The sequence below is a fragment of the Phaenicophaeus curvirostris genome, chromosome 3 (assembly GCF_032191515.1).
Source record: "Phaenicophaeus curvirostris isolate KB17595 chromosome 3, BPBGC_Pcur_1.0, whole genome shotgun sequence".
In the NCBI taxonomy this organism is placed as follows: domain Eukaryota; kingdom Metazoa; phylum Chordata; class Aves; order Cuculiformes; family Cuculidae; genus Phaenicophaeus; species Phaenicophaeus curvirostris.
This window is the reverse complement of record NC_091394.1, coordinates 72,510,354-72,525,599: the sequence shown is the minus strand read 5'-3', so window position 1 is coordinate 72,525,599 and position 15,246 is coordinate 72,510,354. Positions and strand designations below refer to the sequence as shown.

The window sequence follows — 15,246 nt, the reverse complement described above, 5'->3', positions numbered from 1 at the left end:
ACCGATTTTGAAACTCATATATGGTTCATTTTTAAGAATTTATGTAAAAGAAATTCTTACCTTTACCAATTTTGTAAAGGCCAACAGATATTACCAAGATAAGAGCCATAACTTTTGCATACGTGAAAATATCTTGTACACGGGTTCCCCACTTCACGTTAACACAATTAATAAATGTTAAGGAACCTGTAGAGAAAAAGAATATGTATGAGATATGCTTTACTTCACATAAACCACATTTCACATACATCCTTCCAGGTACCACCAGTCTTTCAAGAAATAGATCAAAATAAATTTTCACCATTTCAGGACCTCCTAGATTTATTAAAATGAGTGAAATACCTGATTTAAAAGTTACACAAGAATTTTTTTGGAGAACACTGTTTTCATGATAGTACGTAAGACAAAACACATCAGATTTTGAATTTTAGAACTAACTCTTGCTCCTTTAAAATAATTGTTACATTTTATTAAATCCAGCAGAGTCACGCGCATGCAGAAGGTGAGATTTCTCAAAATGTTTTATTTGTGCTGAAGTTTTTCCTGAAGTTCTACCTGCTGGCTTGAGCTCTAGTCTATGTACAGAGTAAGGACAGCTTCTGCACCAAAGAGTTGACAAGATAGTGAATTGAACCAGGTCAGCATGCTGTTACTCTGTGCCCAGGGCTTGGGAGCTGTGCCATTCAAACTTTGACCCAAGTCTGGAAATTGCAGGAGTACTTGCTTACAGAGTTCTCTCAGGCTTCAGTTTTGATAGAATCTAATAGAAATAACAAAGTAGGGTGGTTGAAGAGAGTGGGTGGGATCAATTCTCCTTTCATCCTTCTGCCATATTCTTTGCATTCATTTTTGTTACAGAAGTTAGACTCCAAAGAGTGGCTAAAGTGCTGTGGGGAGCGCTGCTGCTTGGCTGATGGCAGGTCCAGCCAGAGGCCAAGCTGCATGCCCATCTCCTCTTGCTCTAGCACACACATATGGCATAATGGACAACTAATCTCTATTGCAGCTCCATAATTCAAACCAGAGGTAGATGAGGAAAGGCGAGGGTATGCATTGGTACCAGGTGTGAAGACCGGCTGCTGGAGAAGACAGCAGTCTGAATGCGGCATGGGCAGTCCAATGCACACTCAAGCATGAATTAGAATGGACTTTTTCTTCTCTAGCAGTCCTTTTGGTATTTCCTTCTGTTTCTCTGACCTTACCATAACCTGAACTTCAGTTTTGAAATGAAGAGAAAGGGTTTTGTAAGGCTTAAAATGAAAATCATTTAGAAACTTTTCTGTATAGTAAGGAAATTAGTATCCAGTCACAGATGTTTACAAAACTTCTTGCCTTCATTATCATGAACAACTCTGCATATTTGACAGTGTGTTATCAGCTGTCAAGGTAATATTAGATCTATTTACACAATTGGGACCTGAGTGCCACCACTATTTCCTATTAATGTACCAATGTTGTGCAATGGGGACAGAACTTTGTTTTTATTCTGGCATGAAAAAAACCCCAAAAGGTATAAAATGATTGTTTATGCTCAGTGCAAGCTTTGAATATAATTTTAAACATTACTGTAAATGACTTCTGTAAACCTTGCTCTAGTAAATGTAGGAGATACATTGAAATAATATTTTATGCTCTATAGTTTAAAATGTCACGTTCTTAAAAGTACCATGGTATATATCTGTAACTGTTAGAATTATAGGTCTATGTCTTGAAAATTGTAAAGTAAATGTTGACTGAAATTTTTATTACTGAACGTTCAGAAGTCACTTGTGATGCTTTTTAAATGCTATTTGAAACACTGCAAACGATATATTTACTGCATGTGTTTATGGTACATGACATCTATCATGTGTTGCAGACTGTAATTAAATTCAAGGCAATGGTATCTTGCCATGGAACTCCCTGTAAATTCTACTAAATACATAGATTTAAGCAAATTCTCTCTGCTATGTTGATGAAGTGCCAATTAAACCCATACTCCTGTGCCTTACAAAAATTGTTTAAGGCAGTAATAAAACCACTACCTGACACTGCTAAATTGCGTATCAAAGTTAATATAATAAACTGTAATTTTCCCCAGGAAAATCTAGGCTGTTATTCAAAATGCTTGTTATAAACTTAGTCATTGGTGAGGCAACTAATTTAATGTACAAGAAAGCAGCAGCTGCCAGCCACACCTGGGGCATCAGCTCAGAAGTTAGAGGAACTAAAGTATGCAGCAGCTGATTCAAATGAAGACTGGATCAAGAATAACTAATAAAATGAAGGCTTAAAGAAATACCAGCATTTGAAGACTGCTTCTCTTAAGCATTAGGATTTCATGAGGTGTATCTCATGATTCCCAGAACACTGGGGAAAGAAATTGTGATCTTAAAAATAATTGCTTTCCTGTGTGAGTAGATAATTTCAGCTGATAATTTCTTTTGGAATAAGGTTAATCCTCTTTTAGAGGGCTGAGTGGTCATGATGGTTGCAAGGTATACATTGGAGCCTTTTTTCAGAAGAGAATTTCCTCTGCACAACAGTGGCAAGAGTCAGTATACCTGCAGTCACAACAAAGTCAACTCTGTAGAGTGTGTAATTACACTATACTGGTTTTCTAGAGACAATACTCATGTTAGGCAGAGTATTTTTAATTTTGTATGAATTTTTAGAGTTTTGTTCATCTTTTATGATTTCCAAGAAATAGAAGATAGAGGTTATGGGCCAAATGTGGGCTATGAACCAGGCCAACGATCTGTAGAGATATAAGTTTCTTTAATCAGCAGTCATAGTTTCCTCCAGCTGAATTGTTGTACTTCTTTCTTTTCTAATAAACTCAGCCCCAGGTAAAATCCATCTGAGGAAAAGATTATTAGTTCCTAACAACGTGTTTTAAAGAGGCATTAATTAATTTCATGAAAGGTGAAGGAATAGAAGTTGAGAAAAATGTCTCTGGATACCTACAATTATAGTTCTTAACTTCTAGGAATCATAAATTTACTTACAAATACAGGCAGCTGCAATCAACCTGACTGCATCATAGGGTGGCTCGCAATGAGGAAAAATTGGTTGAACAATATAGTTAGCAAACGTGATTGCTATCACTGCTTGGGTTGTTGGTTCAATAATTAGCAAGGAAGACCACAGTCTGATGAAGGCCACAAAAGCACCAAATGCTTCCAGGATGTAGGCGTAACTAGCTCCAGATTTAACGATGGATGTTCCCAATTCAGCATAGCACAAAGCTCCGAAGAGTGAAAACATCCCACCAAGTGCCCAGAGGACTAAAGAGAGTCCATAGGAAGCACTGTACATTAAAACACCTCTGGGAGACACAAATATCCCAGAGCCAATCATGTTCCCTACAATTAAAGAAACTCCATTTAGTAACGTGATTTCTTTTTTCATCTGCATTTTTTCACTTGTGTCTTCCATATTGTCCGCTTCAGGTTTTCCATTCTTAGTTTTGGATTTTTTATTGCAGCACATTCTCCAGGGGGCTGGCATCTTCAACTATCAGTACCTGAGAACAGGAAAAGAGAACATGTTTTGTAACACACGTGGCATCACAGACACGGAGAGGATAATTTGCATACAAGGCATAGATGTTGCAAAGAACAATTAATTTGCCTGGTTTTATCTTGGATTCCAGAAACCACATATTAGTGTGTGTGTACCTGTTCTGTACCTTTTTAATAGATAAATGTGACACTACAGTCCTTGGTTATATATTGTGAAGCTTTCATGAACTCCAAGTTTACTTTTATTATTTACTTTTATTATTTACTTTTATTATTTACTTTTATTAATCTGGAATTGTTATTGTATATTATGTTATCGAAGTTATCTTGGGGAAGGAAGAGGCATTGTACCCCTGGAAACATGTTCTAATACTGCTGGAGTATCCATCACAGGCATATCTTTCCTTATATTTTGCTTTCATCCCAGGGACATCTTTACTTACTTATTACTTGTTTCATCAAATCACATCCATCTGAAAATTATCTGCTGAGGAACACAAGAAGAAAGAGAGAAAAAGATACCCAAACCCTACAGCCTCAGAAAGTTAATGCCAATGTGAATATAAAGAAAAGAGTCTTAGCTGTTGCTAGAGACAAGATTGCTGTCTCAGTTAATAATGTGGCTTGTTTAGTTATTAACCTCACTTGATGTCTGAGTAAAGGCCACAAGCATGCAGAGGGATTGAGTTTCGAACACCCTGTTACTGGAACTCTTTTGTATATGGGAGTCTGACAAAACATGTCCGTAAAAGCTTCTCACTCCTGTGCTTGCAGGGCAGGATCCAAGCAGGCTGGGAGCTGGGATAAACAACATTAACTGCATAGCTGTGGGGATGAATCAGCCTTGTGCACACAACACACACCCCTCTGGGGCTGATGTCCTCAGGGATGGGGAAGGCAAACGCACCAGCTGGGATTGCAGCGACCATCTCTGTTCTTGGGTCCTGCTGACTCATAACAATGCTTAATTGGAACAAAGACTTTTTAGGTACCTGTCTCAAAAGAAATTAATTTTTCCTTCCCTTCCTGCCTCTAAAGGCACTCTACAAGAATTTCAAAGAGAACTTTCTCAGAATCCTATGAACTAAAGCCAAGCTCTCCATGTAGAACAAAACTCCTCCACACAACACTGCCCAAAAAACATTTGCTGACAAATTTATACCATTAAAACATGGGTCAATGGCCAGTTTAAAATAAACAACCTGCCCTCCACAAACTTCCCGAAAGATTTGCTTTCCTTTGTAATGAATGTCTGTTCTCGCAGCCCTGATTAATTTATAATAATGTGTTTTTTTCCATCTTTTTGTGGTGCAGCTCAGTTTCCTAGTTGATCAAATAACTAATGAGGCTTGATACGGATTAAAGATTAAAAGATATGAAACCCTCTTTAAAGATTAAATGTTTTTCTCGGCCCAATGGAACTTTCTCTAACCATAGGAGCACTGTGGGAACACTGGAGTAAAGTTAAATATTACTCCTTTCCATAGGTGTTCAAGCGTGACTGCTGAGTCTCCCATCTTTTGCTGACCTTCTCTTCACACACAAGTGACTCTTGCTTCTCACTTTGTCCCTCTAAGAATAATACACACTACCTTGGTCTGGGAGAGGAATTCCAGGCATCCAATACACCAGTCATGTATCTTCCTTAAAATTCCTGATAAACATTCCCAGTTTCCTGATATTAACACATTATTTCTAATTGTGTTAAAGAAAGTAGGCAAAAAATGTCACCTGCCTCCCCTCTTCCACTGAAATATGAGCTAATACTTCCAGAATCTCTTTTCTTTGTTTCTGCTTTCCATGGCTGTGAGAAACAGTGGCAGTAACCTGATCACAGCTGTCAGGAGAGCCCATCAGGACAGCAGCATGCTAGAAAGTTGGGCAGAATTCTGTATTAATACTATTTTGGCACCAGAGTGCTTTAAAATCATCTTATGCTTTTTGTTCTTGACCTGTTTTTTTGTGATTTTTTTCTCTTTTTTTTTTTTTAATGTGGGTCATTCAGAATTCTGAGCCAAAATGCACACATGTTTAAGAGATTGTAAGTGCAGTAAAGATTTTAAAATGTAGCTGTTCCTGAGATGATGTGAACATGGAGCAGTGCAAGTAGTGATGAAAAACAATGGCTATTAGTTTTCCTGAAATAAAGTCTCAATGATAAATAAGATAGTTATTTTCCTGTGACAAAAGATAGTTAATGAAATTGGTAGGTTGTCACTAGGACAGGTAACTTGTGTACATTATATCAAACCTGAACATTGGCATCAAATCAGGATGATCCAGTAGCTAAGGGGAATTTTAGCATTTAAACTGGCAAAGATATTTGAGTCTAGTATAACTTGTACAATCTTTAATTTCCATGAGAGCACAAAGGTAAAGATTAAATTATTTTCTTCAGTAACACAATGTTTTGCGTACATTTTTTTTCTTCTCTCTTGTGCTAACAAAAGATTATTTCAGATCTCTAATGTGTAACCAGAGCTGTGTAGGGAAATATTTCTTTCATAAATGAGTGACTGTGGGGGAACCATTTTGAAAGAAAAACAATCAGAAGAAGAAACAGTTCAAACTTAAGTACTTTGAGAGATATTACATCAACAAAACTTTTAATTAGACCCTGAATTAAGTCCACAAATAGGTACAGCCTGGGAATCAAAGGAGAAGAGATTCAGTTTCTATAACCAAGATGCGTAACGTAACTACAGTGAAGTTATCACAATCTATATCAGCTGAAAATCTGCAAGAAAGTAGTAATTTGAAAACAAAATTTTTTAAAGAGGTTCTGTTTGTCCCTGCTCTCTTCCCACCAGCCAAAAGTAATATTCCCACTAGCTTTGACTGTGCACTGATTTCATTCGATGGGGTAAGAATGTTGAAGTTGTTACTGATTTCTTTATTCATGACCATGTGTTCCTTAAATAAAAAAAAAAGTTTGACTGAGGCAGGACTTAGGCAGTTCTCAGCAGTCTTCATACTATTAAGAAAATTAGTGGAATATAGGAAATAGTCTCCTCTACTTATCTTACTGTATAACACCAAAAGGAGAAGAATTTTCTGTCAAACATGTAAAGTGTTTACTGCAGTTATAATCCAGGCAATAATGAAAACAATCTGAGGATGCACCCAGTATCTGTTGCCATGGTCTAAACTTTTCCCTCATTTATAGCTTCTAGTTTGTTCCTACTGAACCTGGCCTTTAGTCCTGCCCTACTGTCATCACTGTCACTTCATCCTCATGGTACCGTCTCTCCTTTCTGGGACCATCACTGATGCTTCTGCCTTGAACTGGTGTGCCAAAAAGCTTAAGCTAAGAATCCTAGCTGTTCAAACATGACTCTGTTCTCTGTCACTTGGAAATCATTGTAGGCTGCATTTTGAGGGTACGCATAATCTAAGTGAAACCCAGTACTAGGGTCTGGAGGGCTTACATGATGAGGAAAACCATCACAGCTGTAACAAGTTGACTTCTTACAGGGTTGTGTCCATTTTCAGTTGGAAAATCCTTTATTATAATAGGTAACAAATCCTTATGGTGAATCCTCTAGCAGAGAAGAATTCTGAGTGGCTTCCTGAGAATAGAAAGATTTAATCTATGCAGTAACTAAAAAGGGGAGATTCTTTACATTCTGCCATTCTGCTTTAGCATGGTTGAGTATTTAAAGGCTAACTCTATTGCAATAATAGAAATTTATGGTATCAAAATATAAGTACAAGTATTTTAGCAGCTCTTGTGCATGAAGTCTAAAGATTGAGACATAGAAGCTTTCTGACATGAAGGAAGGTTCCTGCTCTTTTGGTCTCCGTGGATTGCGACAAGCAGAAAGAGCTGCTGCTCTCCAGAAATAAGAGATTCACACAGGTATCAACATGCAAGTTTGCCTCTGTGTCAGCAAGTGATCTCTACTACAGAACTTCAGGACCCTGTTTTCATACAGGTCCTGCTCTTCCTTGGCAGCTCCCTCAACAAATGGAAGAAAATCTTCCTCTCAGAAAAAGCAGAAAGCCTTGAGAGCACAGACAGGCACAGTGGCCCTAAATCCTTTGCAATACTGTCCACCTCCCAGCTGTATGCCCAAAGAGCAACAGAAAGGAACTTGTTGACCAACCCCTGAGAAGTTCAGGAAAACAGTAACACCATATACAGGTCATTCTCAGTAGCTCATTTTTAAGTCAAGTCACTGCCAGAATTCATACAGAAAAGTGAAGGAGGAAGGAACAGCTTGATAGTAGTTCAAAACCAAAGCTGAAATCAAGGACAGTTCTTCCACAAGTCGAGTGCAGGACTGGTTTTGTAGGGCAGGATTTCCTCAGACACTTTCCATCCTTCAAGGATCTACAGCCTCATTGGGGATTGCCTCCTTCTTGAGGAGGTGATTAACCTTTGCAAAAAGATTAAGCAAGACTTGGTCAGGGGTTACAGAAGTATGATATCTTATGAACTGCTCTTTGCCCAAGGGGATGGAGCTGCCTCTATTTGTCAGCTCTTTATTCAAGAAATACTAGTAAATAAATTGGGGAATCTCTCTTGGAGATCAAATATTCCCTTCAGCAGATTCCCTTGGAACCTGAGGGCATTTAGAAAGTCATCTCCTATCAAAGATGTTGGAACAAGCTGGACATTAGATTTATTTCTTAATGTTTAAAGGTCTTTTCTTTAGGTGATTTAGGTGTCTACTGCCACGTAATTTCTCAATAATGAGTCTGCCATGCTATCATAGAATCATAGAATAATAGAATAACCAGGTTGGAAGAGATCCACCGGATCATCGAGTCCAACCATTCCTATCAAACACTAAACCATGCCCCTCAACACCTCGTCCACCTGTCCCTTTAACACCTCCAGGGAAGGTGACTCAACTGCCTCCCTGGGCAGCCTGTTCCAGTGTCCAATGACCCTTTCCATGAAAAAGTTTTTCCTAATGTCTAGCCTAAACCTTCCCTGGTGGAGCTTGAGGCCATTCCCTCTCGTCCTGTCCCCTGTCACTTGAATAAATACAGCAAAGTCAAAACAGGCAATAAAACTGATAAAACCACAATATTTTCTAGTTTCAGTTAGAAAGTGAATGGTATGAAGGATAATATTAAAAAAACCTTCACGTTTTAATTATGTTTATATTAGGAATTGATATATGTGTACAAAGACATTTTAAAAGTCATGAGAAATCTCTTATTTCCTCCAGTATACCTACACTGTAGGTATTTTTTTCCTGCGTGTAGTAAATAAACCAAAAGTTAAAAAAAAACCTCTGACCATATACATTTAGATTAATAGCTGCTGGAAAATGAAATCAAATGAGCCAGCAGCTTTCAAGACGACCAGAAATGTGTAGATCAAACTTGAAAACTCTGTCCCTCGGCATGGGAAAACAGGTCTTAAAGGGAGTATTCATGGCAGATTATGCTGTTGACTATTTTCTAGTGTGAAGAGAGATCAAGGAAACAAAACAAGATTATGTGTTATGAAGGAACAGCATAAAATAAAACAGTTTTGCAATAATAATAAAAAACATCAACAAATCCACTTTGATTTCCTCTGAAGAAAGCATACCCTACTCACTAGGAAACAAGCAGATTTCCTTGGGTTTTAAGTCTATGTTTATAAAAATATTCTGTGAATTAAAGCTTCACATGATCCAATCACATTACTGTGGTCAGACGCTGTTTTTCCTATAGGGGGACTTCTCCACCCCAAAATATTCCCACCCCAAAACAAATCACAGGGGATATTTGAGATGGAAGCTCCTGTAGTCCAAATTGAAGAAGGGTTCTGAAAAGGGAAGGCAGTAGCTTACCAAAAAGTAGGTGATATGCTTGCTTCCATTAGCAGAAAGTCTACTGTAACTGAGTAGTGACTCTGGCTGTTGCTCTAAATAAGCACACATCTGTTTCACCAGGATGGTAACACTAATATGAATAGCCTCTTCTCTCATTCGCTGTACAGTCTTGCCTTTAGCTGCTATTTTTGTTACAGTAGCATGCATTCTAAAATCAATGAGGGCTTTCAAGAAAGAAGATCCCAGACTTTCCTGGACTGTGATTTTCCCAAACAACCTCAGCTGAGGTCATCAGCAGGCAGAATCAGGCAGCTTAAATAGCAGCAGCTTTCTACTCCTTAGAAAATTGTGACAGAGATATGACAAAAGGAATGTTGAAGGAAAAAAAATCCTTCATCCATGTTGTACTGAAATCAAGCACAACACTTTCCCAGATGTTAATGCAGTCTAATTCCTCCTTTTTAATTAAGAAAGACACAATAAGCCCACTATACGCAAAGATGATTTTTATTCTCATGGCATAACTTGCCAAAACAGGAAGATTTTCAGAGTGGGGAGACTAGCAACGAGTGGTAGTTAGCTGAAAATCATGGATATTACTTAATTTCAAACAACCTAGTGTTCTTATGTTTACATTTTTTGATATATTTCCTTTTAAATTTAATCTACTCATTAAGTATTTATGATGTCATTTATTTTTCTTAACCTGCGAATTACATACTGTGTCTTTTCTAATAATTTATGACATGATGCGTGATACAGAAAACAGGCTGATCTGGTGTTAAGATCTTATTTTAATTAAATTAGATTAAAAAAAACTGTGATTAAAATTAAGCAAAGGAAGAAACTACTTACCAATATACTCAGCTTTGTCTTCTGAAACAATATGTTGCTCTGTCTATGAGGTACTTCTGAAAAGCCAGTATGATATCCAGCACAATATCTACCAAAACCAGTAAAAATGCAGAGGATATTCTGGGCACAGCAAAAGAGTTAATCAGTGCAAGAGCACTAACTCGGGATTTTTTTTCCATAAATGACGAAGCCAATAGTAAAGCAGGAGAGCTGTATCTTCTGTACTGTAACTAGTAGTGATCCAAACAATTCATAAAAACACCCTAAAGCTTTCTGTCATAAATGGATGCTCCTCCTATTTCTTCCTTTTAAAGTAACATCTTGTAAAACTTGCTTTCTGTGATTGATTGAGACAGGTCTACAGTCAATAATTACACAGAAATGGCTGTTCTTTTTTAAAACACTATCCAAGCATGAATGTGGCATATATTTTGAATGAACAGCCTACAAGTTGCTTTATTTTTATCTATAAAGGACAGTTATTTAGCTATTATAGCTCTCTAGTTCTCCCCGAAAAGACTGCACAATTCCAGCTGCCTGAGTGTCTGTGGTTATGTACATTATAATATATCAGGAAATATTTTGGCAACAGAATTGTTTTGCTGGGATGTGTGTCTGCTGGAAGAGCAGAGGCTGTGCACCACATTCTTTAATTTGGGCCTCTGTAATCTCAAAATCTTTTTCTTCTGTCAGGACAGTGTTTCCAAACTATAGCCTAAAACCTAGAATTCTTATTTTCAGGAATGTATAATTACTTCCACTTTGAAATTTGAACTTGAATTTGCCCCATGTCTGATTGGGGCACCAAAGTGGCGTTTTGATTGTGCCCTGTGCTGATGAACTCTGTCATCAGACATTTGTCCCCTCTAAGAGCTAGAGAGCATGTTCATGTATCCCTTTTCTAATCCAGCTTCAGCCGTTTGTTTTGGTTCTGTAGAGGCTGCATGTTGGAACATGAAGCAAAACATTTTCTGCATTAATGCTTCCCGTATTACTATTGGTATGATACCAATGATTACATCCTACTCAACACTTCCCACACATTTACAGTAACAGCATATAAATCAGCATTGAGCAACCATAAAGCATGCAGTGTGCATGAAAAAATTAGGAAAAATTTTTCACAGAAAGGGTCATTGGGCACTAGAACAGGCTGCCCAGGGAGGTGGTTGAGTCACCTTCCCTGGAGGTGTTTACGGCACGGGTGGACGAGGTGCTGAGGGACATGGTTTAGTGTTTGATAGGAATGGTTGGATTCGATGATCCGGTGGATCTCTTCCAACCTGGTTATTCTATGATTCTATGATTCTATGATTCTATGATTTCATTCTTGAACATTTCTGAGAATCTAGTTTCTTTGCAAAGAAAGGTCATACTTATCTTGCATTTTAACTAAGCATGATAGATAACCTAAATAAGTTAATGTGATTTCCTCTATAACATATGTTTCTTGTTCATTTTACAGTCTTGCAGAATTTGACTAGCACTTCTGCAGTGAGGATTCTCCTGTGCCAACTTGCTGCTCCTACCAATTCTTCTGTGTGTTATAGCTACGCATACACACATTTGCTTATGGAAATGCAAACTGAGGTACTCTTGCCTCAATAAGCCTGTGACATTTTCTAGTTTCTTGCCTACACTTTCATTACTGCTTAAGAAGGCTTTTCATACCTTGACCTCGAAACAAGAGCACTTCAATTATTTCTAGAGCCCTCTTCATTCATACCATTGCTCAGATGCAGCGAACAGTTCAGCTACACCAGTGCCAAGTCCTCTGCTTCCTCCTGTTTCTTACCTCTGCCCCTCTGCATCTTAGTGCTCAGCCGGCGCAGGCTCTTACTGTCCTTGTCTACAACAGATGCACTTAAAATTAACCTGTTAGAAAAAAAATCACCAAACATGCTCTGCCATTGCCTGCCAGAGTCTGAAGGACAAAGGCCACCATTAGTTTTGTTTTGGTAAAATCAGATCTTTACTTACTTTCCCATAGTTGTTGCAGAATAGACCACAGAACACAGACTATGTCAAAGAGCCTGTACTAACCACGTTAATTCAAAGTGTGGGAGCAGAAGATGAGGGTCAGCAAAGTATTGCACATACAGCAGTGAACTCCATAGCTGGTCAGTGTGTCAACAACACATGCAAGGCTGAGCTCTGGTCAGGCTTGCTTGTCATTATATGCACCTGCCAGTTTAGGTTGGCGGAAGTGCGGAGCATTCTGAAGTTTTCTTTTCAACGTGTAGCAGCACATCACCAAGACCAGATGGCTTCCAGGTGCTGTGAAGGAGGACAAGTATAGTAAAGAGAGTGAATAATACCTTATTGACACAAGATAGACCTTATTGGAGACCTTATTGCTCTCTAGAACTACCTGAAAGGAGGTTGTGGAGAGCAGGGAGCTGGTCTCTTCTCCCAAATGGCAGGGGACAGGACAAGAGGGAACAGCCTCAAGCTCCACCAGGGGAGGTTCAGGTTTGACATCAGGAAAAAATATTTCATGGAAAGGACCATTGGGCACTGGAACAGGCTGCCCAGGGAGGTGGTTGAGTCCACAACCACTGTAGCAGAAACTCCAGACTTGGGCTTCCTGACAGAGAAATTGTGCATGAACCGTGTGACTGTGCCTGACTCTTCTGTTTGAATGTGGACTTGCTGCCACAGTCAAAATCAGTGCAGTGTGTTCCACTTGGACAGAAAATCTGTTCCTCTTTCATAGGACTGGAGTTAAACAATAGAAAATCTGTTCCTCTTTCATAGGACTGGAGTTAAACAACAGAAGCATCAGACTTTGACATATTGGTCAATCTGTTCAATTGTCACATACACACACCATTTACATACCTTGTGTGGCTCGGCCTCCACCTTACTTTCCCCATGCCTACCCCAAAACTTTCTCCTTATCCCCACATCTATATACCTCTAGTCCTGAGTGTGGCTCCTCCCTCCTCCATTTCACTCCGACATCTTGGAGAGGACAGGTTTACGGATCTTACTCCCTCATGGAGGTAGGCTCAGGGTCCAAGAAAAAAAGAGGAAGATAGGACAGAGTTCTTCTATCAAGTGGCCTCTGGGTTTCCTTGGAGTGTCAGGCTTGGGGCTGGAGGCGGGGAGGGAATGTTTGGAGGGTATGTGTGTGTATAAAATTACTTTTCCTGCAGCTGTGCCACATCTGGATGACAGCAGATGAAGAGGGGCAGCCCACAGTAATTGCAGCAGCATGACAGCACCATTCCTGAATATGACTTAGACAAGAATTATCATTATCAATCATTATCATCATCATATTATTAACTGATCCCAAGCTGGGGGGTATTGCCCCCAGGCAAGAGTCAGCAGGGAGACTTTAGAAAGCAGCAGGATGTTCTTTTTCCTCAGTCATGTATCCTACGAGTGGGTCCTCATCTTTTATGTCCAACATTTCTTCTCCACTATGAAGAGACTGGAGGGGGAGGAACTACCACAGTTGCCTTGACAGCACCTGGAATGGCTCTGTGATACGTCCCAGTCATTCTTCAGGATATTTCTACAGATCTGAATGACCTCTGGAGAACAGCAGTTCATGGGGACCTGGCAGAAAAGCTGCAGCAGGCTCACTAGCAGGCTGGAAAACATGTGAGAGGCAAGTGAGAGCAAAGGTGCAGCAGCAGCTCACATATTTGGAAGAGAGCCTGCAAACCTGTACAGGCATCTTTACATACTGTGCATAGCACATAGAGCTATAAAGCATGGCATTTGTGCTGTGCTGAAGTTCTGTTGCTGTAAGGCAGAAGTTGCTTTCAGTGAGCTGGGAAAGAGGAAGGAGGTGTAGACTTCCTGACATGAGACACTAGATGCCATCTGGCAGGTCAATGACCACCTTCAACTTTTTTTTTTTTCTTTATTAAACATAGCAGGACTGTCTTTTTCTTACACATAATCTAAAATAATAAATTACAAAGTTTGCAACTCATACAGAACTTGGTACAAGAACAACATACCAGCTGGCAAAAGGACACCCCTGAAGAAGCCTCTGTTCTTCTAGCTTTTAATACATGATGAATTTTGGACACACGTCTAAGAAATGCGATATTCTTACCTTGCATGACACAAATATTTCTGTAGAAATAATGAACAGACATGGCTTTAAATGTGACATGCAGTGAAACACATAGTTCTGGCACCAATCCCTTACTGGCAAGGCTGGCAGCTTTCCTCAGAGCTTGTCCCTGCTAGACATCTTGAGGTGTGCTCTGCAAAAAGCACCACTGTCCTGATCTCAGCCATCTAGTTTGAATTTTACAGCCTTCAGAGAAGTAGGATAAAATAAACATTCCCGGTTTATGCCAAAACCTTACTTTAAAAAAACTAAAAATACTCCTTTCCTGTCAAAAAATTATACATCACATTCTTGTGATTCAGTTCACAAAATAAGTTAAGACAGATATTGAAAAATATAAGCTGTTGGCAACTAGAAATGTCCACACTGAAGCTTGAATCATTGAAATAGAGCACGTCTCACATCTTCATTTGTTTCAGCCATCACTTAGGATTTCTCATTTATCTGCTCCTTTCTTTTATGACAACGTAGGTAGGCTTCAGCTTTCTTGTAACAGAACTTTGGATTTTCCCAGATTTTAGATAGTGTTAGAATTTGTAATTATTTATCAGCCTCTGTGAAAATCATTTGTTCCTACTGTTTTCTGATAAATTAAGAACAGTACTTTCTTTACTGGGTTTGAAACCACCTCAGTAAAATTACTAAGGCTTTCTGAAATGAGCTAGAAAAACCACACCACGTACCTTTTACACTCAGGTGGCTCAATATGTGCCTCAACCTCTTAGGACCATCCTTCAAACAAAAAAGGACAGCAGCAATGTTGTCCAGAGAACTCTAAGGCAGGGTGTAACAGCAGAGACCCATGCACATCACTTCCAGTTTGGCAAGGCAGTGCATACTTGATCTTTGCACAGACCCAAACTACTGCTAATAATGTAAATACAAAAAATAAAATTGAATTAGAGGTTTGATCCAGCAACATGAGATGAGAACTATTTATGGGAGATGACAAAAGTAAGGGAGGCATTAACTAAGGAAACATAAAAGAGGAATTAACTGAAGGTTCCCTTCTATAAGC

General features: G+C 38.9%; 1 protein-coding gene across 3 annotated transcripts in view; it reads right to left on the bottom strand.

Annotated features, from left to right (window-relative positions):
• The window catches only part of LOC138719252 (Y+L amino acid transporter 2-like), a 134,657-nt gene that overhangs the window by 9,461 nt on the left and 109,950 nt on the right, over positions 1 to 15,246 (bottom strand). For 2 of the 3 annotated variants that reach the window (XM_069854342.1, XM_069854343.1), the window contains 2 exons: positions 2,988 to 3,505; positions 61 to 186 (listed from right to left, as the gene is read on the bottom strand). In XM_069854342.1, coding sequence (XP_069710443.1) covers positions 61 to 186; positions 2,988 to 3,489 — 628 coding nt within the window. In that variant the 5' untranslated portion in view covers positions 3,490 to 3,505. Of the gene's footprint in view, positions 1 to 60; positions 187 to 2,987; positions 3,506 to 9,295; positions 9,383 to 15,246 lie in introns of those variants that run through there. The other variant, XM_069854341.1, reaches the window with a different exon arrangement.